Source organism: Clarias gariepinus, chromosome 18 (assembly GCF_024256425.1).
Source record: "Clarias gariepinus isolate MV-2021 ecotype Netherlands chromosome 18, CGAR_prim_01v2, whole genome shotgun sequence".
NCBI lineage: Eukaryota > Metazoa > Chordata > Actinopteri > Siluriformes > Clariidae > Clarias > Clarias gariepinus.
The window spans coordinates 28,561,669-28,587,601 of NC_071117.1; the positions used below are offsets into that span (position 1 = coordinate 28,561,669).

At 39.8% G+C, this 25,933-nt stretch overlaps 1 protein-coding gene across 1 annotated transcript in view; it reads left to right on the top strand.

Moving 5' to 3' along the window:
• cacna1hb (calcium channel, voltage-dependent, T type, alpha 1H subunit b) overlaps positions 1–21,804 on the top strand; it is a 70,454-nt gene extending 48,650 nt beyond the window's left edge. The window contains exons 23-33 of the mRNA XM_053476837.1: positions 1,519–1,711; positions 7,649–7,800; positions 8,232–8,341; positions 9,217–9,350; positions 9,449–9,519; positions 11,142–11,220; positions 17,362–17,483; positions 17,671–17,949; positions 19,658–19,823; positions 20,642–20,790; positions 20,872–21,804. Of these exons, the coding sequence (XP_053332812.1) occupies positions 1,519–1,711; positions 7,649–7,800; positions 8,232–8,341; positions 9,217–9,350; positions 9,449–9,519; positions 11,142–11,220; positions 17,362–17,483; positions 17,671–17,949; positions 19,658–19,823; positions 20,642–20,790; positions 20,872–21,675 (2,259 nt within the window). The 3' untranslated portion in view covers positions 21,676–21,804. The remainder of the gene's footprint in view (positions 1–1,518; positions 1,712–7,648; positions 7,801–8,231; positions 8,342–9,216; positions 9,351–9,448; positions 9,520–11,141; positions 11,221–17,361; positions 17,484–17,670; positions 17,950–19,657; positions 19,824–20,641; positions 20,791–20,871) is intronic.
• The last annotated feature ends 4,129 nt before the right edge of the window (positions 21,805–25,933 follow it).

Sequence of the window (25,933 nt, forward strand, 5' to 3'; positions counted from 1 at the left end):
CTACTGTCGATGCATATCGCCTTTTAAACCAACGCACGAGCGCGCAATAATCCTAGACAACTCAATCCAGCTCTACTAATCATCAACAACAGGTGAGCTCGAAGAACCGACTTAGCCGGATCGTAATCAGCACGATGATCTCATCTTAGATGTGTCACTTCATCTCGGATGTGTCAAGCGACGTACGAAGAACGGACCCCAGATTTTGTTGCTGTTGTTTGTTTTTTAATGATTATTTTTGTTGCTGATGTCATCTTGCCTGTTATTTCAGTTGCGCTTGTTTATCTGCTCGGTTGCTGATGTTGCTGCTCGTGTTCCTATTGTTGTCCCGTACCTGTTGTCGCTGTTCCTGACGTTCTTGTTGCTCTTGTTGTGTTGGAATTTCCTAATTGCTTTTTGTGCCGCTCGTCCTGTTATTGTTGTCGCTGCTGTTAATCTTGTTTTTATTGTTATTGTTGCTGTTGTTATTGTTTTTGCTGCTGTTGTTGTTATATCTGTGGTTTTGTTTCTATTGTTGTTGGTGCTTGTTGCTGTTGCTGCTCTTTTTCTTAACGTTGTTGTTTCTGTTGTTACTCTGTTTCTTCTTGTTACAGCTACTGTGGTTATTTCTGTTAAGCTTTTTTTTTTATTTTCTCTTATGTCTTATTTCTGTTTTCATAACATTTTTTGTTTTTACTGTTATTGTTGTACATTTGTTGCTTAGGTTGTTATTGCTGTTGTAATAGTTTCTAATCTATTTCACTAATTATCAGTGTTATTTAAAATAAAAACAATACTGACTATGAATAAAAGGCACCAGAACACCTGCAAGCGGCCCAGCAGGCAAAGAGCCCAAGGCCCCCGACTCGACCTCCAAACTTTCCAGATGCCAAATCCGATCGAACCCCATGGGATGCACCAGACAAACAGTTCTGAATCACCAAGGCCCCGCCTCCCAGCACACAAAGAATGCGCTGCCAACGCCCTGACACTCCAGCACCCCCCCCAGAAGCCACGCCCCGAGGGGCCAGAGCCACCCTGGTGGCGCAAAGGAAACTCAAAACCTAGGTGGTTTCAACATAGTCTCCATCACACCCCATGCATTTACGCCGTCTTATAGAAATAAGACCATTGACGAGAACGATGTTTACAGACGGACAAGAAGTTTAAAGAACCACACAGTGGGAGACCATCAGATGTCACATGGGATTTTCAAATAGGATTCAAGAGTTGGGCTCAAAGACGGTGCATGTAGAGTGATGGAGACTATGTTCAGTGGTACAGGCCATATGAAATGTCCAGCACTGTCAAGGTGTCCATGTTTTCACCACTCGACATGCTACACACCGCTAGCTAACCTGTTGGTTAATTATTTTGATCGGCGGTTAATTATTTCGTAGCTCTACTTCACTGTGCAAGTGAGCTCCTGATGAGTGAAGGAGAAGCCTGCTGGACAGGACGGATATTACTGAGTGAGGTATTATAGTGTGGGGATATTTCATAATCTCTCTCTCTCTCTCTCTCTCTCTCTCTCTCTAGCCCATAAGGAACCATAACCCCTGGATGCTGCTATACTTTATTTCATTCCTGCTGATCGTCAGCTTCTTCGTGCTGAACATGTTTGTAGGCGTCGTGGTGGAAAACTTCCACAAATGCCGTCAGGACCAGGAGGAGGAGGAGGCACGCCTCAGGGAGGAGAAGAGGCAGAGACGGCTAGAGAAGAGGCGCAGAAGTGAGCGTGTGTGTGTGTTTGTGCAGATTAGCTGTAAAATCACACAATTAGCGTTTTACTAACCTCATAAACTCCTTCATTTTATGTTTATTCATTCAAACCGCAGAAAACTCAATAGCGCCAAGCTATAAAAGGTTATAAAGCCAGTTTCCATGTTTCCCAAGCACCGATCAAATCACATGACACTCAGGCAAACAGCTCTCCTGAGGATTCCTATCATACACACCTGTCTACAATAACACACACACACACACATACTTCGAAATCATCACATGCTCATGGCGTTGCGAAGTCTCGCTCCAACATCGTGTCTGTAACTTTAAGCCAGAGTGTTTTAGGCATTCGTTCGTCTGCCTACATGACACACACACACACACACACACACACAGTAACTTTCTTCTTATCAGGGTGTGGGTGGATCCCGAGAATACTAGATGTGAGATGAACTAGATGGAACGCTGTCCATGCTGTGTCTCTCATATTTGTTTATTTGTTTACTTATTTATCAGTTTAATTGCACATATAAGATGTGTTACAAAATGTCAAGAGTTGCATCTGTTTCCGATCCACATACCTGTACCTGTATCTTTGTTTAACCAAAAGTGGGTGTGGCTTAAATCACAATGGTATTTAGTGGGCCGTGCAACAATGTTTCTGATTGTGCAGAATGTTTTATTTTACTATTATTATCCTTTAATTATGACAAACAAATGGAAGCTTTTCATTAAATTTGGTCCACTCAAGCCCTCTAGCCCCACCATTAGGTAAAATCTGGAAAAATGTTTACAATAATACTCATAAAAACATGATTCTACTTACATTTACATTTGGCAGACGTTCTCATTTAGAGCAACAGATACATTCTGTAGAAGTAATTTGACAATAAATACGTCCTGATAATGGTTCAGTAGGCCATGGACTAAGAATACCATGAATATAAAAACTGTTGGATGTAATAGAGGCAGAAACGAGCACACACAGCATATATTTTTAATATGAAGCGCTAAATTTAGAAGGAGTAGGACTTTGTCTGGGCACTTAGATGAAGTTAATTCCACCTCCTTGGTGCCAGAACAGAAAAGAGTCTTGATGCAGATCTTATCTCAACCCCGAGAGATGGTGCAACCAGTCAGGCAGTGCTGGAGGATTGGAGGGAGCATGGTGCACTATGTCGAGTGATGAGCTGTATGGGGGAGGTGGGTGCTGGACTGTGTTTGGCTTCGTGTGCATGTGAGCTTCAGTCTTTTAAATCTGCTGCAGCAGCCTACAGGAAGCTAATGGAGGGAGCTAAGTGGTTGGGTGGTGTGGGAGAATTGAGAAGGATTACAAACCAGTCATTCAGCTGCATTCTGGATCAAATGGTGCTTTGAAGCAGACCTGCCAGGAGCAAGGTGCTCCAGTCTCGAAATGTTACGTGACTGAACAAGGAGCTGAGTGGCTGTTAATAGGAGATTGTGTCAGATTAGCAATGTGCGCAGAAAAGGACAGTTGATTTCCCTGAGTTACCCTAAAGTGGTATGCATTAACCAAAGGTGAGATCTGAGAGTTGTATCACCCGGGATGAACATCACTTCAGTTTTGCTGGGAGCATAATGAGCGTGATGGTGTTGCTAATGGCAGCCTCGGCATGCCGGTACTCTCTTTGTTTTGGTTTATTGTTTGTGTTTTTTGTTATCACGTTCAATAGCGAAGAACTGTAACATCAGGCAGTTCGCACCAGACTTTTTACACCAGTTTTAACTACCCTGGATCTTAGCTGAAGGAGCTTTTTGTTGGACATGGAGGAGACGCAGATATGGGGAAGCTCGCCGTTGCCCTCGTTAAGCTTCTAGCGATTTACCAAGCGAATCTCTGCTCTTTGCCGAACAAAATGGAGGAGCTGCTGCTTCTCAATCAGACAAAGAAAGCCTTGGCACATTCCACCGCCCTGTGTTTCACTGAAACCTGGCTCGGTGATTCTGTCCCCAGCAATGAGTTACTCCTTTCAGGCTTCCACTTAACATGAGTGTATCTTGTGACTGAGCTATTGGGGAAAACAAAATCTGCTTCTACATAAATTAAGGTTGATGTACAGACATCACAGTTCTGAATTAGTACTGCAGCCTAGTTTTTGTTCTTAACATTGTTTTAAAACTTTAAATTTTTTTATTTACTGTGAAGAATTTTCCCCCTTCTGGGTTTCCATCCCACAGCATGATATTGCGAATTATGCCTTGCAACAATTTGCAGGCCAAACATTAATCCTTGGAAGGAAAGAATTCGGATGCACTTTTCTTAATCCTCCGGGACTTCAAAAGATCAAAATGAAACAATGAAATGCCAAAATACGGGCAGTGTATTATTTGTTTCACCAGGGATAATTACTTTATCCTTGGTCCTTAAGAATGAATATTACTCTGTACCCGGGGTAGCATTGGGGCACTCTGATCACTGCATGGTTCATCTTATTGGTTCAAGTGACATCATCTTACATAGGAGGAGTGAAGACATGTGTGTGCCAACCAAGACCTTGTGTTCATATAACAACAACCAGCCATGGTTCACATGGTTCTCCATACACGTGGAGACAGAGCCCTGTATAAGCAGGACAGGAACTTGCTGGCAAAAAAGAGCATGACATCACAAACTAAAGGAGTCCACCCCTCACTGCTAAGGCAAACAAAGACTTGGCTGACAACCTAAATTGCTTCTACTGCAGATTTGAAAAGGACATCTTCACACCTCTTACCCACCCTAGTACACTAACTTCCACATGATACCTCTGTCAACCCGCTTGACAACACCCACCTATACTCAAGCTGCACTATGAGATGGCTCTTTCAGAGACAGAAGTTCAAGAAGGCATCTGGTCCAGATGGTATTTCCCTTCCTGTCTCAAAGCATGTGCTGACCTGACTGGCTCAGATTTTTACCCAGATCTTTATCAGATCTTTAGAGCTTCAAACACAGGAACTATCATCCTGGTCCCTAAGAAACCCTCCATCACACAAACTTTTTTAATGACTAGTGACAATTGGTGCCTACTTGAAGAATATCACAGGACAGCTATTACACTCCATGCAGTTTGTCTACTGTGCAAATAGGTCAATAGATGTCAGTCAATCAATGGATGAAATACGCTACAGGGCAATCGTGCAAAACCTTGACTACCCAGAAACATTCGCACACATCTTGTTTGTGGACTTCAGTTTGGCATTTACTATGGTAATTCCAGATATTCTCTCCTCCAATCTCCTACAACTGATTGTATCCCTCCTCCATCTGTCAGTGGACTACCAGCTTCCTAACAGACAAGAAACAACAGGTGAGGCAGAATAGATTCACATTTAGCGTCCCCCCAGGATGTGCCCTATCCCCACTGCTGTTCTTTCTTTACACCAATGACTGCACATCCAAGAGCTGTTATACTCCTGAAGTTTGCAGATGACACTACAGTCAATGGACTCTTCCAAGTTGGCAACAAGTCTGAAGATAAGCAGGACGTTGAGCAGCTTGTGCTCTAGTGCAGTCAGAACACCCTGGTGCTGAACACACTCAACTGGTCCAGTCCCATGCTCCAGTCATCAAATCAGTCCTATGCACATCTAGACATCCATCTGGTTTGGAGCAGCCACTAAACAGGACAGGAACAAAAAGCGGTAAGCAGTAATAATGGCATCAAAAATAAATAAATAATTGGTGCTCCACAAGAATTAGGAAACAGGGAGGAAAATCCTGTTTTACAAAAAGTACATCGGAACTGCCAGGCACATGGCGATTACCATGCTGTACCATGAACTCCAACACTGAATGTGTCAAACAATGCTAAAAGGTACTAAGTGGGTTTTTTTTAATAGTTTACCATCCAGCTGTTGGATACTATATCTAGAGGCTGAATAGAAGATTATTTAATGAAACACCAACCAGGTGTCATGATATGTAGAACCATGTAGGTTGAAACTGCTGGACACTTTTTATACCAACCAGGATGACCAGAAATAGTAAATGATACAATAAATAATTTACAGAAAGACAACCTGGAGCTGCAACCTGGCCATGCAGTGTGGTGTACCTTGCCATCAATCAAAAATTGTTGAAGAAGAGCTGGATTTGGAACCGTCCTGATTTTAAACCTATAGAGAACCTCTGGGACAAAGTTACAGATAAACCACCAAAGAAGTGGAAACAGCAGTTAGGTTTGTTGGGATGAAGGAAATCTCAGGTGTGCGTTGCTGTGTTGCTTAGGGAAAGCATGCTAAGATGTTTGGAGAAGGTTCTCTCAATGGAATTGATGACACCTTTAACACTGACTGTTCTGTAAAGATGTAGAAACCACTGGTTTTGGATTATTCAAACAAACCCTTAAGTCCTTGCTATTTGTTTCCCCTTAAAATCAATATTAAGTCATGTTCTTAAACTTTTGTCCGTTAGCTTGTTACTGTCCGATGCTGGGGATGTCGCTGAGATATGGACAAAGTGAGGAGCAACACTCGGCCACGCCCCCTAACCGCAACCTTTACATAATATATTTTTCAGAGAGATCATAAAAGTTCACTGGACTTACTATCTGATATGGCGCTGGGATGCCAAGATTTCCCAGAGAAGATTCTTCTTTTTAATAACGATAAAGAACAACGGAATGCGGAGATGTTCTGCCCTGCGTGGTCTGCGTGGGCTTTATGGAGCAACCGCGCTATTAATAAAAGCGTGGAATTTTTGGGATGTGGTAAAACTCTGTTTATTTTGGATCTCAGGAAGGCAGGGTTTAGGTCGGGCTTCTGGTCCAAACCACAACAGATGATATAAAAAATAATACTTTTAAACAGTACTGCGTTCGCGTCAGATTATTTGGAACAGCGCATTCGTACTCAGGTTACATCCTGAACAGGTTACACATGGCGCTCCTCGCTCTCTCTAATTTATAACGTTGGTCTGGAGGAGCTTCTTTAACAACGACTCCCAAACTTCTGTACATCACCGTACATCAGGTTAAGTTCATCCCAAGTTCATGGGAATGATCAGTATCACTTAAAAAAAAAAAAAGTTCTTCCTCATGAAAGTCAATCATATTCATAAAACATAAGCGTGTAATATAAAGCATAAACACCGGGATAATGACCATGTGGAATCCTCTCTGTTAGTATAATCCTGCTGCACTTTCATGGAGTTTTAGCAGCTATAAAAAAAGATGAGAGCACTCTCACACACGCACACACACACACACACACACACACACACACACACAGTTTGGCAGAGGTACAGTTCCGTGCCGCATCGCTGATCTTGGCACAAACTCAAGCTCAATCTGCTTTAGTGTCTCGAGGCCATTTTCTTCCACTCTTTCTATTACACACACACACACACACACACAGTCATTTTTCTCTCAAAGACACCTTGAGAAGTCACACTTATGATGGATGGAGGGGGACACTGGACTCCTCAGGTTTATGATCTCACCCATGACTCGTCCATTTCCCAGCACACACACACACACACACACACACACGCAGACAAGAAGCTTTTGCTGTGCTAGCATTTTTTTAACGGTGAGGCAACAAAACTGGGTCACCGTGTTTATATATATATAAACACAAACTTACACACACACACTCGCGCGCACACACACTCGCGCGCACACACACACACACTCACACTTCACTTCAGTGCGTAAAGTGTCTAAGCAGAAGATTGAATAAGAATATTTATGAGCCTGAGACAGTAAAATTGAGGCCAGCCCACACCGGCCTGTCACAGTTAAACAGAGGAGGCTAGGGAAGACCATTAACACACACACACACACACCTACACACACACACACACACAAACAGGAACAGCACTGCAGCTCCAGGGCTCCAGGATACCGAAAGAGTTTTTTTTTTTTTTGCTCAAGTAATTTAATGAGTCTAGCACTTAATGAGGTGTGTGTGTGTGTGTGTGTGTGTGTGTGCGCGTGTTTAGAGGCACTCCAGAGGCCGTATTATGCAGACTACTCTCCCGCCCGCCTCTATATCCACACCCTCTGCACCAACCACTACCTAGACCTCTTCATCACCATCATCATCGGAATCAACGTCCTCACTATGTCCATGGAGCACTATAACCAGCCCAAGGTGACACACACACACACACACACACAAACTCAATATGTTGGTTGGTTAAAGAATCATGTGTTGTACATTTTATCCATTTATAGTTACATTCAACATTGAGGAACACGCTCTGACACTAGAGACTCCTTCCGAAAACATCAAATAAACATGAGGTTCCTATGAGTGAGCTGTTGCTATGGAAATGATAACGAATCAGAGCGCATTGTTATCAACACCTTCTGACCAATCAGAATCCAGAATTTTAATTCAAGGAAAAAAATATAAATTAAAGAAATAAATCTCTAAAATACATAATGTGTGGTCTAGCACCGACCCCTGAGGAACTCCTCAAAAACACCGGGGTCATATCAGGCTCCAGAGGTCAACTAGAGACCCTCAGTAATCTAAGCCATGAGTGTGACAAAGAGTAAATTTATGTTTTTTCTGTCTAGTATCTGGAGGAATCGCTGAAGTACTGCAACTACGTCTTCACGCTGGTGTTCGTGATCGAGTCCATGCTCAAGCTGGTCGCCTTCGGCTTCAGGAGGTTCTTCAAAGACAGGTGAGGTCCAACATCAAAAGAGTGTTTCTGTAATTGTTCAGGGTCAAATTTGGAAAGTGGCGTCAAAGACCATCTTTTTTTTTTATAAAGGTACATATTAAACAATAATACGGTGGTAGCATGGCATACAAACAGGCTGCCTTGTGAATTTTTGCCTCAAGAACCAACATTTTGCAAAAAATTTGCCTTAGCATGAGAAGCATTTTCAGTCTACGAGCGACCGAGCCAGTCACGTGTACTCTGGTTGCGTGTACGTCTGGGAGCTGTTCAAAACGTTGTTTTTTTTTTGCCTTTTGTGTAAGATTTAGTGAAGACGTAGCACCATGGGTAACAAGAATGTTATCAAGGACGGTAGCAAGAAGAAAAGGGAGCCGCTTTCAGTTTGGTTTTTAAAGCAGCCGGTGCTGAAAGGAATCATAAATTAAGGTTAAGTGAGGTTTAATGTCTATTAATTTTATATTTTACTTTATTTACATGTCTTTTATAAATGTTTTTATATGCAAAAGTATGATTATCGTGTTAAAAATTGGTAATATTCCTGGATAGCTGGAACTGATTATCTGTATTTATATTATTTCCTATGGGACAATGCGTTTCACAATACAAAATTTTACCTAAAGAACCTCTGGGACGGATTAAACTCGTATTCCAAGGTGCTGCTGTATGTTAATACATGAATGAGATTGCAGTGAGTGCTGTTATGTCGTTGCTGTTGTATCACTGCAGATTATAAACCAGGACTTGATCCAGCACTAAGTCTTATTTTTTAACGAATAATTAGGATTTATTTTCTATTTATATCATGCTCTGATGGTCCTTAATTATGAATGTACTCCCTCTTACTTTCTCACTTTCTCTCTGCTTCTCTCTCTCAGGTGGAACCAGCTGGACTTGGCCATTGTCCTGTTGTCCGTTATGGGAATTACGCTTGAGGAGATTGACCTGAATGCCTCGTTACCCATTAACCCGACTATCATTCGCATCATGAGAGTGCTACGCATTGCCAGAGGTACTCTAACACACTCTGTCTCTCTCTTACACACACACACACACACACACACTGCACGTACTGTACATGCACTAAAAACAAACAGTCCTGTTTTACAGTCCTAAAGCTGCTTAAGATGGCCACAGGGATGAGAGCGCTGCTGGACACAGTGGTCCAGGCTTTACCGCAGGTTAGTGTCCACTGGGACATGCACTTCACTTGACACTCAAACACACGGGTTAAGGATGACATTCCTGGCAAACTTGTACAGTGAACGTGTGCCAGTAACAATAAACGCGTCATTATTGCCAGAATGTTGCGGCAAATTCGCTGCTAGTGACAAACGTCTGTAAACTTGTGCTTGAGTGGAGCTTTGAATCATGAGTGGTGGACTGTCGAATTGATTTGATAAGATATGTTTGACCATTATGATTTTCTGTTGGTTCGAATAGTGCTGATATTTATTGTACAGTTTGACATACAGAATTTGAAAGATAAAAAAAAACTACTAAGAGTATCAACCCAACATTGTAACGCTGTAAATGTCACATCTTGTAGAAAGTGGAATTCAGTATTTCCTGCCAATATTCTGCTCCACACTCCAGTCCAGCAGGTGGCAGTGTGGCCCCAACTGCACTTAAAATCTAATGAAAAAGATGTGACACTCTCACAAAACCTATTTAACATTTTTTACTTTTTAATCGATTCTAATTTAAAACCTGACCAATAAAGTATAAATTAAATTGCATATATTATTTAAATGCACACCCCGGATAGCGATATTTGATCAGCTGAAGACATGCTGCAAATGTTTTAGTTTTGTAAGGGAATGTTTCTAAATTATGTTACTAAAGTATTAACAAAGATCTAAGCATGATTCTTAAAATGAACCAGATCAGATTGGTAAATTGAGCCGAGATTGTGGCGCCGCGTGGAAAGTCGACTTGGCTGATGGTGGACGTGACGTCTCCTGCGGCGTCTGAGTGACTGCTCGGGTCTATACTCATTAGCAATGAGGCTGAACTCGCCCATCTTTCAGTTGTGTATAGCGGATAGTGATGTGCAACCCGCGGCTTTGGATTCGCCGTAGTAACCCTTATAGCAGTTCTGGAGCTAGTTCTAGAGCCGTGCCTGATGTCCAACCCTTTTTTTTTCCGACAGCCAACGAACCCGTCTACAGAAAGAGAGAAAAACGGTTCCATTGTGGCACCAACACTTTACTTAGAACAAAAGAACACTTAGATCAGGGGCTGGGGGCGGGATTATCACAACCGACTGAAAGTGTGACTCAATATGAAGCTAGGAGACCCGCTCACAAGGCCATGCTGAAGTTCAACATTGCTGTTGTTCTCAATTCTTAAAAACATTAGACTTCAGATCAGAAGGTCGTGAGGTCGAATCCCAGCGCCATTAAGCTTCCCTGAAGCAAACTGCTAAGTTTTAAAATAAAATAGAATGCGATCAATATAAGTCGCTTTAGATAAAGACGTCTGCAAAATGGCTGTGAATGTCTTTCGCGCAGCGTGGTCCCAGTTCACTTTGTCACACATTTTATTTTGCTAACAAAAATAACCACAAGAGGAGTTCCTCATGTGTCTGCAGTAATATCAGCGACTTTCTGTTCCATTAAAGCTAAAGAAAATAAAATTCTGGCGGTTTTTGCGCGTCTAACTAGTCGACTATTCTATGCATCCCCCTAGTGACTTGTGTACGTGTGTGTGAGTCCATACCGTCCTTTCTCTTACTATAGCACACACATACACACACGTTCTATATTCCTTCGAGGTATATCTGGTTCGTTTTCTTTTCTAGGTTGGAAATCTGGGGCTTCTTTTCATGCTGCTCTTCTTCATCTACGCCGCTCTGGGAGTCGAGCTGTTCGGGAAACTCGGTCAGTCCTGCACTTATTCCCCAAGAAAAAAATACAAGCAGCGGTGATTTCCATAATATTATAGACTTTTGCCGAGAAAAGTAATAGTTTAAAAGAAAGGAGTGTGTTGAACATAATCTGCAAACTATGTTGTATATGTGTTGTGTATAAAATATATAAAATATCAAAATAAAGTCAAGTACATGATTATTGATTCGACCAAAGAGAAGTGAATGTTGAGACAGGATCATATAACACCATTTTTCATAACAATTAATGCTTTTTATCTCTTAAGTCATATTTAGTTTTTTGTAAATATGCATACATTTATATTTGTATCAGATAAAAAGAAACACATTTGCTAAATACAGTTTCATGCCCTTTTATGTTCATAGTGGTTTTTTCAATTACTTTAATTATCAGCTTGGCCAATTTCACATGAAAAGACATCAAGCTGAAAAAGTGTATTATTCTAAAATGCTAAATTGTTAAAATACTGCAACATGAATTTGACATGGTTACGGACACTACAGATTTTTTTTTAAAGCTTTTTTAAGCTTTTTACCAAAAACTATTTAAGCAACAGTTTTTACAGGTCATACGCTTTCAGAAGCTTACAACAATTTTAGTATCAATACTCAAAAATAAATATAAATAATTAACATTTTAAATTATTGTTGTTAGAAGTAAGACAGTATAAAGAATAATAAAAAATGGCCGTTTTGGGGGGCAGATATAAAATCATCTCCAGAAAACAGCTGAAGTTATAAACTTTACATTTTAGGGACGCGAGATCGGTCACTTCCATGTTGCATAAACTTCAGAAGTAGCTTTACACATTTTCTGTATTATATATATAATCAGTGATTCTTGAGATCAGGGACAAAACATGTCCACCAGATAAAACACAGTTTGTGGGTAAAAAAAAAACCTTAATATTACATATACACTTAACCAAAAGACTAAAAAGGATAATTAAAGCACAAATAAATATTATTTCATGTTGTTTTATAAATGTTTTTCATTCTAAATGATATGATATGTAAACAGTGTCTGTAAAAACCTTTGTCCGGGAGCAGGTGTCATTACATTACAATAGCTTAAAAACAATTAAAAGTAATTTTAAATTAAATGTTATATTTACTATGTGTAAGTATTTCAGTAATTTATTTAATGAGCATCAAAAGTTAAAGCTGAAAAACTGATTTAATGTAGTTTTAAGACAATTTAACTTGTGTCCTGGGGTTTTGTCAACACCGTCAGACCTTTTTTTTAAATAAAAAAAAATCAGTAATTAATGAGGGCAGCTAAAAGTCTGAGGACCCCTTATTACTTCCTTGTTCTTTGAAATGCCATGAGACCACTCTAGCTCTGGTAAGTTTTTAATATTCTTTTAATTTTATACCTACTTGTTAATACTTTGCATGTCACAACCATAGTGTGTCAACACCATAAACAATGTAAGGTAAGATTTGTATGGAATTTTCTGTTATAAATGCTTAATTTAAGTAAAGTTTAAAGGTTAAAAGCAATGAATGATAAACAAGATGGCTCATGTGAGAAGCACATGTGTTATGAGAGAAAACATGGTATTTTGTCAACTCCGTCAGATGTCAACACCATCAGGATTTGTGTCTGACGGTGTTGACTCTAAGACAGTGTTAACAAATGCCATTATGTGCATTATTCCTCATTTTAGTGTAGTTTACTTCAATTCAATTCAATTCAATTTTATTTGTATAGCGCTTTTAGCAATTTTCATTGCCGCAAAGCAGCTTTACATAGTCAAAAGAATTATTTAGGTTTGTATGAGTTTACTTCAATTATATTACTAACCAAACATTTAATATTACATTTAAATATTAGTTTTATGTGTTGAATTTTAACCAATTGCCATATAGCTTTATGTTTTAAATTGAATCTCATTTTCATAGCCTCTCAAGTACTTTATGTAATAAGGTGTTGCTTATGATTACCCATCATTTGCAGCCTATGCTTATCCATCAGAAAAGTATACTGACATAATAGTATGCTTTTCAGGCTAGAATGGCTAGGGAGAAGCTATCAGTTGAGGAACGAAAGAGAAGGAATAGGGAGTATCAAAAAAGAAGGCGACAAAAAATTTATAGCCAGCCTGAGCTGAAAGAAGAGTTGCTGAGAAAGGAGAGGGAAAGGTGGAGAAATAGGGTGAAGGAGGGCAAAATAAAAAACATCAGTGATTTGGAAGAAAGAGAAAAGAGGTATAAGAGAAGGTTTTGGAAACAAGCACAGAAAGAGTCAAGAGAACGCAAGAACAAAGCACAGGAAGGCCAGCATCTAGACACCCCACCACAGAGTCCTTTGGACATCGGTTTTGAGGAGCCAAGGAGTAGTAGACAGCTGGTTGCTGGTGAACGGGAAAGACGCAAAACTAGAAAAAGACACTCCAGAGAGATTAAAGCACTGAAAGACAAACTTGACAAGTTAAAAAAAGAGAGGGACAGGCTGAGAAAGCGACTTGAACGTGGAAAACATATTCAAAATGAGAAAACACAGGACTCCCCTCGAACCAAAACAGAGATGATGGTTCAAGGGAGCCAACTCAGAAATCCTTTAATCAAAAGATCACTGCTCTTCCACCATGCAATGACTGCAGAGCTGAGAAGAAATGCTCCTCACACCCACAGAAGAGGCAAACTTGCATCCCAGCATCCAAAACTGTCTTTGTCTGGCCAAATTCTCAAGAAGTATCGCCTTATCCACAGGGTTCATGAGTTTGGCCTGACTTACAAAACACTGATAGAAAAAATACCAAAACAAAGGAAGCCTAGGTTTCTTCAGACCATATCTCTAAGTGTTCACAGTTTTTTGGAAAACAATGCAAGGATGACAACAGACAAGCAAGACACCATTACCAGAAAAAAAGTAAAACGTCAAAGGATGATTCTGACCGACACAATGCAAAACCTTCACATTGCATTTGTCCAGCAAAACCCAGACATTAGACTTAGTTACTCGTCCTTCTGTGCATTGCGTCCATTTCACATTACATCTCCAAGAGCCTCAGACCGAAAGACATGTCAGTGTTTGTACCATGAGAATGCAAATCTGATGCTTGAGGTCCTGAAGTCATTCAATGCTTTAACGACCAGCAAACTTGAAGAGAGTTTCCAACTTGTATGTTGTTCTCCAGCAAACGAATCTTGTCTTTTACGTACCTGCACCCGATGTCTGAACAAAAGTTCAGTTCTTTCTCCAGAGCAAGGGAAAACACAAGTGGAGTGGAATCAGTGGAAGCGTATTGAGGAGCGAACAGAAGATGGAGCTCACTTTCACACCAAACTTGTGAAACACACTGGCACTCTTTCAGAGCTTATGATTCTCTACCAAGACAAACTAAGAAATGAGACAACCACCCATGTCCACTCAGTTCAAAATCAAACTAAGGAGTACAGGAACATGATAACAAATTGTGATAAAACCACTGTTATTGTTCATGTTGACTTCTCTGAGGCCTGGAAATGTAAATTCAGCTCAGAAGTACAATCCTGTCACTATGGGCAAAACCTCCCACAGCTCACACTTCATACAGGCATGTTCTACACCAAACATGAAAAGGTAGGATTCTGCACAGTCTCAGAGTCCAAGCGCCAGGATGCTGCAGCCATCTGGACATATATGGATCAAATCCTGACAACCATTCATGCAAGATTTCCAGAGATTAACACTGTTCACTTTTGGTCAGATGGTCCAAGCAAACAGTATAAAAATAAGAAGAACTTTCATCTCCTCTGTGCTGTCCCTCCCCAACTGGGATTCAAGAATGCAACGTGGAATTTCTTTCCTACATCACATGGCAAGGGTGCCCCAGATGGAATTGGGGCAACAGTTAAGAGGTGTGCAGACAGTATTGTGCTGAGAGGTCGGGACATTGTGGATGGCAGAGCATTTTACGAGATGGTGTCTCACAGCCTAAGTGGTGTCAAGCTACAATACGTTACCAGTGATGATTTTCAGTCCTATGACACTCTCCTCATGCCATCCCTGAAATCCATCTCTGGAACAAGGAAGATTCATCAAGTTGTAGCTCAAGGGAACATCATCCATTGTAGAAACATTTCATGTTTTTGCAGTGAGCCACAGATTTGCCAGTGTTTCAGTCCTGTTACTTACACTTTGGGTGGCATCCCTCAGGACCCAGATAAAGGACCCAGACAAAGTCCTCTGGCGATGCTGATGGAGGCCATGGAGAAAGAGCCTAGCAGAGAACCTGAGGGCACAACAACTAGGATAAGCCCCGATGATACTCAGAGTGGAGACTGGCTTGTTGTCATGTACGAACAGAACTGGTGGTTGGCTAAAGCCTTAAATATTGACCCAGAGCATCAAGATGTTCAAGTTGAATTTTTTCACCCTCATGGGCCAAATGTTTGTTTTAAGAAAAAACAAGGACGGCGAGATGTCTGCTTTGTGCCATTTACAGATATTCTAGTCAAGCTGAATGAGCCATCATCACCTATCCGTACAAGCAGCACCAGGGAAATATATAACATATCAGCAGAGGTCATGGATTTCATAGAAGAGGAACACTTGAATCGTCTGTTGCCTGGTGTTTAAACTCCATTGACTGCCTTAAGAAGTCAAATGTTAATTTTTTTTTTTATATAACAGTTTAGCAATGTTTTAAAAGTTTAGCTGTCATTTTGACTATGGATGATTTTAATTGGTTTATATACTTTATAAGCAGCATATATTTAAAGATGCTGTGTACTTTACAAAGGGGGTTCATTTCTTTTTCTTTTGCCTGTAAAGTCTCTCAACTCCCATGAGATGAAAAATTGGTTATATAATGTGTTTTGTTCATATCTTGCAATGTTACGATATTTGTGAGAGTTCAATTTTCCTTTTGAATGAAATATTTTTCTGTTTCTTACAAGCTTGTCACCACCGTCAGTTTAGTGTCAACACCGTTGATGCCTTGTCAACTCCGTCAGAATGATATATTGTTGTTTTTTTTAAAAAGATGAGCTGTTTTGTTCCCTCAAGAATATTTGTTAATAAAATGGTTGCATTTTCAAAGTTATTGTGTAATTTTTATGCTTCTAAGTATCACTGTTCATTATGGAAATTAAATGATAAATTGATTAGTCCATACAACCTAAATCGCAATCATTAAACATTGATTAATCTAACTTTTAAAAGGTGATATGATTCATTTAAAAACATTTTTATGTGATTAAGACAATTAAAAAATGCTAAGAGTCTAAATATCTGTGATAACTTAATTAAAAATTATTTTATAGACATTTCTATGTGTCTGATGGTGTTGACAAAAATCCAGGTCTGATCCCGCAAACCTCTAATTTTTATTAAAAAAATTTAACTGGGAGATTGTTCCAAAACATGGTTACATAGCCAAACCCTCATTTAACATATATGTGTACACTGGTTTTTAAAATAATGAAGTTTTTTTTTTAGAAAATCAAAACCTGTTTTGTCCCTGATCTCAAGAATCACTGTAATATAAAAATATAAAATCAGCACCAGTACTGTGTTTTGTCTGATTGTGGAGAGAATAAGGTTTAGTGAGGATTTCATCAGCGTCTATAATTTTAATGGATCAGATTGTAATTAAAAACTCACAAAGTCGCATTAAAGAAACTATGAAAACCGCTATGAATATAAACGTCATGTGGATTTTCTTTTTAATTTATTAAATGTTTTTAAATCTCTTAAATGAGGAGAAAGTTTTTTATCTTTTTATCCCTGACTATCTACAGAATCAATGGTGAATTAATCTGCATGAATGAGTCGTTAATCAAGAATGAGTTTATCAGAGGGACAACCCACGTTAGATGTTTTGGAGATAAAGTCCGAGAGGCCAGATTGAGGTGGTTTGGACATGTTCAGAGGAGAGATGGTGAATATATCTGTAGAAGGTTGCTGAGGTTGGAACTGCCAGGCAGGAGGTCTAGAGGAAGACCAAAGAGGAGATTTATGGATGTAATAAGAGAGGACATGAAGTTAGTTGGTGTGAGAGAAGAGGATGCAGAGGATAGGGTTAGATGGAGGCAGATGATTCGCTGTGGCGACCCCTGAATGGAAACAGCCCAAAGACAAAGAAGAAGAAGTCGTTAATTAAGAACTTAATGATTTGTCTGGTCATATCCATTTAAAACACAGAATGTTCCGAGGAGAACCCGTGTGAAGGTCTGAGCCGTCACGCTACGTTCGAGAACTTCGGCATGGCGTTCCTCACCCTGTTCCGAGTCTCCACTGGGGACAACTGGAACGGCATCATGAAGGTTAACATGCTAACACACACACACAGAGTTAACACACACCTAGAGAGAGTTAAAACACACACACACACACACACACTTTGCCATTTATATTTCCTGAAATGTCACAGAATTATTAGGGCCACTACAGCGGCAGCATGATTAATGAATTTTGTGTGTGTGTGTGTGTGTGTGTGTGTGTGTGATGAAGGACACACTGAGGGAGTGTAAGAGTGGAGATCGCTGCTTGAGTTACCTGCCGCTGGTCTCCCCGCTCTACTTCGTGACGTTCGTCCTGGTGGCGCAGTTCGTCCTGGTGAACGTGGTGGTCGCCGTGCTCATGAAGCACTTAGAGGACAGCAACAAGGAAGCCTGCGAGGAGGCGGAGATGGAGGCGGAGCTGGAGGCGGAGCTAAAGGCAAATCGCTTGCAAAATGCAGCCGCCGCCGCCGCCGCTGCCGAGGTTAGCGGATCTCCTGCGCTTAAACAGGTACCGAGCCCTTCTCCAGGATACCACATGGGGTAATAATGGATGATGTAGTCAGAACTACAAAACAGAATCAAACACACATTGCTCAACATACGCAACATTATTTACACATGCTTTGTGTTATTGTTTTCAGTAAAATGCGACCGAAATTGGTCCTTTAGCCTCAGACGTCCCCGTTGTTGTTTTTTTACTGTTTCCTCGAAGAGCTGCACTACATTTTCATGTTATCTTTAAAAATTGACCATGAAACAGTTGTAATATGATATTTTCTGTCAAGTCACTGTAAGATTTACGTTTAGCAGACACCCTTATCCATCTATTTTTTTATCTTTTATCTCATTATGCATCTGAACAGTTGAGGGTTAAGGGCTTTGCTCAAAAACCCCAACGGTGGTAAACTTGGTGGTTGTGGGATTTGAACCTGGGACCTTCCGAACCATAATCCAATGCCTTAACCACTGAGCTACTCCTGATCTTTAACTCGTGGCAACAGATACACAGACGTGAGACGAGGTCTTATAGGAAGAAGGTAGTTTTATTTGGAACATATGGACTAGAAGGGAATTTAAGGAGGGAGGACGGGAAAAAGGGAAGAAAACAGTGATGTTGTGCAAGTGCAGGTCAGAAGCTGTGTCCCGCTGGCATGAGGGCACTTTGTTAGTCACCAACTTGGACTGGCGTAGACAGCAGCTCTCACAGGCTCCTTAGCAACACGTTTACAGTTGTGGCGCTGCTTAAAGTCCCTGGGGCAGATGGACTCCCGAACCCTGAGCTAAGCTGAAGCCTGTTGAGTCCGTTTCCTTTTAAGGTTTCTTTCTACTGCCGTCTCAGGGAGTTTTTCACTCGCCACCGTCGCCCTCGGCTCGCTCATTAGGAACAATCTGATCATATTGATTCATACACATTTTTCACATTCCATGAAAATATACATAATTATTCTTTGATTCTGTAAAGCTGCTTTGCAACAATAACAATTGTTAAAAGCGCTATACAAATAAAAAGACTTGAGCGAATCCGTGACAGCAGGTGGCTCCAGGACAGCAGGTGGCGCTGTTAAAATTTTATGACCATTTACACAACTTACACAAGAAGAAGCTTGTCTGCTATAAATTGTTAAAAGCTTGTTCAGAGTGCATGAACTAATTATAGAACACAAGAAGGAAATGTGATTTGTATAGCATGCTAACCCAGCGATCCTCACTTTTCAAATAACGTCATATTTCACTTTTTAGTGAAAAAGTGAACAAATTGATTTTTTTTGCTTCTGTGTTTTCTAGAATTTGTTTACGAACTCTTAACGAGCTTGCAACACTTTGCAGGAGGCGAGCTTGTTCCTATAGTTATGGAAATCATTATGAACTTTTAACAGCGCCACCTGCTGTCCTGGAGCATTCACATAACATGTACATACAGTATCGTTGTATTATTGTGTACTAATGATTATGTATTTGTTTATAACATGTCCAGGTTATTTAAATAAACTCCAGTATAGTTTGTGTGTGTGTGTGTGTGTGTGTGTGTGTGTATGGAAATAGACCTGAGTTATTTTTCATTTTCTCACATTTTCCAAAAATGTCATCATCATTATCTCATTTGTAATTTATGAAATCACATTTTAAAAGCGATTACTCTTCATTTTTTTCACATTGTTATCAGTTACTGGGACTGAAACTCAACATTAATCCAACTCGATGGCTTTCATTTCCAGGGAGACGACCTTCAGGACAGGAACCTGCTCTCGGTCGGGAAGCCGAGCATATCGAGGATGCTGTCTTTACCGAACGACAGCTACATGTTTTACCCCAAAGCGGGACACAAACCCAGAGATCAGCTCTTCTCCAAACAGCAGACCCTCGACTACAATACAGTCACAGGTCACATGATCACTCGGCACTAATAATGATAATAATAAAAAAAAGATATTTTTATTATAATAATAATGGGAAGTTGCTATTGTTTTTGTCATAATTTTTGTTAAAACAACAACATAAATAATGTTTATTATTATTATTGTTATTATTATTTTTATTATTATTGTTGTTGTTATTATTGTTACTATTTGTTGTTGTTTTGTACATAAATATGTTTTAAAGAAATTAATTAGTTGTAGTATTTTAATTATAGACCTTAGATTTTTTTTTTACATAAGTGGGATTAAAGGTTTTTTTTTTTTATATTATATGAAGTTATTATAAATTGTTCTATTAGTTTTTTTGTTATAATATCTTACGATAACTTTCATAAGGAAATATTTCTGTATATTATTATCATTATTAATAATAATAATATACTAAAATATTTCCTTATGAATGTTACAATTTATAATAATAATAATAATGGGACGATACCGTTGTTTTTGTTAAAATAACAACAAATATCTTATTATTATTATTATTGTTTGTTGTTGTTGTTATACTGTACATAACTAATTTTTTGAGAAATTCATTAGTTTTAATTAGAGACCATATTTTTTTTTTTATTGGTAATATCATTATTATTACTATGTGAAAATAAATATATTTTATATGTTTTTTATTAACTTTCTCTTTTAAAATACCTTTTACTTTAAACATACTTATTATTGTAATTTTTGAAAACATATGTATATTTTTTGCTTTATATAAAGTCTGATTATAATTACAGTATTACAGACTCGGATTCCTGAACTGATCCGTGTTTCTCTCGTCTTCAGACTCGTCACTGTCGGTGAAGTCAGATCTCTGTGAGTGGGAATCCCTGCTGCAGGTTCCCGACCCTCCGACTGGCCCCGCCTCTCATTTAGTGCCCCTCCCACCACACCATTCGACCCCCCAAAAGTCTTTCAGGATGCTCCAAAGACAGGTAGTGTGTCACGGTACACGTGTGAATGAGTGTGCTGAGTCTGACGTGCGAGATGTTTACAGTTTGCATTCCGCACTGCAGGAGGCGATAAAGAGCGACTCCGTGGACTCCGCCAACCCTGGATCGATGGACAACTTATTTCTGCACCACTCCGATTCCCTTAAAGTCCCCAGCATCCCTTTGACCGGAGGCTCCGCCCCTTGTTCTCCTCGAGCCACGCCCCCTATGTGTCGCAGTCGGACAGCCAGCGTTCAGACAAGCAGACGCGTGTACAGCCAGCGCACCATCCCATCGCGCAGATCTACACACACACAACCGGACACGTACACACACACGACTAACACGCACACCTCGGACGAAGAGATCAGACATATCCTGTCATCGGTCGAGACGAAAGACTCCGGTGTGTGGCTCCTCCGGCGTAGCCACACCTTATCTCCGCATGTCGCAGGCACTTTATGTTCGAAAAGCCAATCGCAAAGAAGTAAGAGTACAGGAACTGACCTTAGGAAGTACAACAGCATGGACTCGACCCATGGGGCGTGGTCTAGCCAGGTGCAAAAGTACAACAAATCACAGGAGACAGAAGCGTCTCTATCGCGCAGGAAGCACAAAATGAGTCCACCCTGTGTTTCGGCTTCCACAGACCCGCGCGTTTTTCCTGAAACTTCTCAGAGCGGCACGGTTCTGAAAAAGCGGGCGCCGTCGTTCGACTCCACGCTGCTCCAGGAGCCTTTGGATCTTCCCGATCCTCTTCCTGTTCTGGTCGCTAAGCCCCTCCCACAACCTCATCTATCGATCCATCTGTCCGTCCCGTTGGAGCAATCGAACAATCGCGTTTCAGACGATGAACATTCATCACACTGTGTCCCGAGCGACTCCTAATCAGAGGGGTATGGACACGTTGTGGGCGTGGCCTATTCTTACGGGTTGGTCGGGACGGTTCGTTCAGGCAATGAGGATTCAGACCAAAACTTTTCACACTATTGTGCACCTTTAAGCTAGAAATTCTTTAAAAAATTAAAAAAAAAAACACACGGTAGGATGGACACGAGTTATGCAACTGTTTGGTTTGTTTCTTAGCTGTTGTTTTTTTTTTTTTTTTTTTTACCCCTAATCATATTGATTAGATATCTGAGAATATAAAACCTGATGTTGTGCAGCTGGATATTTGTCCCGAACTATAACGGAAACACACAGTAGCACCCTACCCTACGTTCACACAAGCCTGTGACGAGTGGGCGTGGCCTTTTAGTTCAGGGTGAGAAACGGTAGTAACTTCAGAATAAATTTAAGTACATTTAACTTCTAAAGCTAGCTAATCAATCAGTGTGAAAAATCATAAGTTTGAGTTACACGTTTTTGTGCTCGGCTTCGTTCTTGAATTAGATTAGTACTGCATACTAACTGTATTTGCTACATACAGCCACTGGAGGCACCAGTGAGCTCTGATACTTCCTTTATGTCTTTATGCACAACTAACAAGAGGTTTTTTCGTCATTCTTGCATCAAACTGGATTGAAAATTAGGTTGTGAGTGCAAAGTGAAAATCTTCTGACCTCACGAGCTTCAGAATCTAATTTGCCTTAAAAAAAAATCTGTTTTCAGCCGTCGCTTTGGTGCTGAAATCTCAGCTCAGTGCCGTGTAGAAAACGCATAGAGGTCATTCTGTCGCTCGCTGTTGTGAACGTAGGGTCACAATCACTTCACGCCGAATTTCTAAAATGTCACGGTAGTCCTGAATCAGTTCTGCACTGTTAGAAATCCGTGCATGGTGACAACGGTTGCTGTGGAACCCCGGGTCTAAGAGGAACCCTGATAAGGGGACGAGATCCTGAATACGCTTTTTGTGGCGAGAAAGTAAGTGGGATATGTTTTGTTGTTTTGTTTGTTTGTTTGTTTGTTTTTTTCTAAACCAGAGCAATGATGACGGCCCTGTTTGTCTCCGACCCACTGCATGGCAGAACCATCAGGACTGTACAGAGGAGAGAGAGAGGAGTTACTCCAAACTCTACAGAGCTCATATATTTATTGAATGCAGCACCTGTGATATTTTTATATGAAAAGAAAAAAAAAGCCCAAGAGTTTTGCACGCACTCGAATGTTTTTGGACGAGGAAATGTTTTTTGTAGTTGTCTTGACCCATTAATCATTTCTACAAAATATATTCACTGAAACACGATCCTGATCTTTTTTTATTTGTTTTTCTTGTCATCCAAAAATTCTAAAGCATATCATAAATCATTGTGGTACTACTATTATTATTATTATTATTATTAGTGCTTTTCTTAGATTAGTTTGAGTTTTAAACATTTCGCCCAGTCGGCATCAGATTTGTTCAGTGGCCCGTAAGTGCGAAACACGTTATCAAAAAAAACAGCAGCAACAATTAAACATCACAGGCTTGTCGTGATTTAATTTCACCATCATGTTTTTTTTGTTCTGTTTACAAAATTACTGTTGTCTTTTTGTTTTGTTTTTCTATTTTCTTGTGTGTTTTCTGATTTTTTTGTTGCAATTTCAGTTTTTCTTTCATGTTTCACCTTTGTTTGTTTCTTAGTTTCATTTGTATTTTTATTTACTTTTTGTTTACTGTTTACTCTGTTGCATTTTCATTTTCGTTAAACTTTTTGCAGTTTAACTCTTGCATTTTAGTTTCTATGTTGTGTTTTCGCTTTTGTGGTTTTAAGTTTGTTGTTGCCTTTTGTTTTAAGTGTTTATGATTTTTTTTTTCTGTTTTTAGTCTTAAGTTGCTGAAGTTGCTGATGTATTTTTATTGTCCTTGGTATGATTCATAATTTGCAGTAATGTTTCTGGTTTGGTCATGTATTTATTTATTTTTATTTTTTTGCATGTTTTGGTTTTGATATTGTTTTACAATTTTTTTTATTGCATTCACTTTTTGCATCTTTACTGGTTTTGTTGTTCTCATGTTTTAGTTTGCTCTTGTGTTTTATGATGTGCTTTTTGTTTGTTTGTTTTTATTTTGTTTTCGATTGGCACATTTTTTTCCTCCTTTTTTTGGTTTGTGTTTTCCGGTGTTGCTCTGACCTACAGGGTCGAGGGTTTGATTCCCGTTCTCTCGCGTGTTCTCCCTGCGGTAGGTGGGTTTGGTCCAGGTACTCCTGCAGATTAGGGTAATTGTTTTCCCAAATTGCCCCTAGTGTGTGAATGAGTCTTTGTGTTTGTGTGTGCTTGTGTTCTCTCGACCCCACGGTGTTCCTGGCCTCGTTCCCCAGGTCCCCCGCCGGAGGCTCCAGGCTTCACACAACTGTACAGGATGTAGGAAATGAGTTAGAGAGAGAGAGAGAGAGTTGCTCAGATTATGCAGTAAAAAAAATTTATTCTTTTTTTTTTTTTATTGCTGTTTTGTTGCTATTGTGATGTTTGGTTTACTAACGTGTTTCGCACATGCAGGCTACCATCAGTTTGCCATAACGATTCCCAACCCAAAGCCATACCTGTAGCTGTTCTCACGCTCCTACACTCTTCCTGCAGTACCTTCATGGTGTTTTTGTATTTAATAAAGATTAGTGACAAACCCACTAGCTCCATCATGAAGTGCGCACTTTGGTCAAATGTTTCTACAGATAGCTCTGCAATATAAAAATGAAAAAAAAAGCAGAAGAACATTTATCTTCTCAAGCTCTGAACAATACGTCAGAAAGGAGCGTCAAGCCTTCCCTCAGCTTCAGACCAAATCTTCCTCCGACGTCTCCATGTTTGATTCCTTCATTTGTTTTATTCTGCTGTGTGTGGGAGAAAGACAACTCCGTGGAAACGTAAGCGCTTGTGAATCAGTAAATGAACAGCCAGTTATGAAGAGTCACGTACCTTCCATACCACTTCACTTCTGTTTGTGTGTTTTGATATTAAAATTGTGATAAATTGTCTAAACAAAAATCTGGAAGAATTTCGGTGTTACGCGTTTGTTAAAATATGCCAAAAATATTACAGGTTTGACTGAAAGAGCGGCGTTGGACTGTTTCATGAGAAGAATTCTTGTTATATTCAGGGCACTGAAACTACGGACAGAGGAAATCCAATGACTGTATTTTAAAGATAATAAATCTTGCTTTTAGCAAATGAAAGACCGACGTCAGTTTCTAAAAAATGGATGACATCATGATGCTTGACTTGAAGCATCATGAGTGAGAATTGTTTTGTTTGTTTTATTTTAAAATAATAAACTTAGTGAACCAGTTAATTAGGATGGATGTCTCGCCACTGGGTGATGGATTTATTTACAGGGTCGGGTCACCAGCTCCATGTCTGATTGTATCTGAGCACTTGGGGTGAAGGACCTTGCTCCCAAGCGGCTGACAGTGGAGAGACCCGGTGGTGTTGGGTCTCGAACCGGGAACCTCCTGGTCAGAAGTCCAACACCACTTCTTCCTAAACAGTGCAAGAATCCGCGTTAGAATTTTAACAGCTTTAAACAACATGCTTTTCAGATTATTATAATTTGTTTTATATATATATTTTGTTCCTGCATTAACCTTAAGGACAAAAAAAATTCTGAAAAGAATCTGAGATATAGATGAAACTTTAGAAATAAGTGGTCTAGTCAGGAGCTACTTTAAAAAAATATATATATTGAAATATTTACATAAATAAAATAAATATTCCGTCTGCATGTTGGTCAGAAATTGTTCTTTCAATGATATCTTTGTTTCATACGTTGGAGAACCCGAAACCTATCTCAGAAAAATGTTAACACGCTGGAGCTGTTTTAAGACGAAACTTCATCTTTATCCTTTTATCTCCTTTTTCCATTTCTCATCTGTGATTCACTCTCTGATTACTGAACAGGGAGTTTAATTACGATTAAGTCAAAGTCTTTAAATCAGAGTGTAAAATGGAATCATCCAACAAATCCAAAGAAAACACCAAGTGGACGTCAAACAAGTTGCTGCTTCCAAATGTTTACGCAGCTCAGAGTTAGTTTTCACACAATACGATTTTGCTAATGTTGTATTTTTATATAAATATAAACGTTTCTCTCTCACCTAAAGTTTTGACCTTGATCTGGGGTTTGACCTGCTGCCTAAACGATGCGGTTTAGCGACTGGAATCAACACTAGCATGACTCGATGTTAGCAAACCAGTGAAACGTTGAGTTCATGGCCGTTAGACAGGTGAA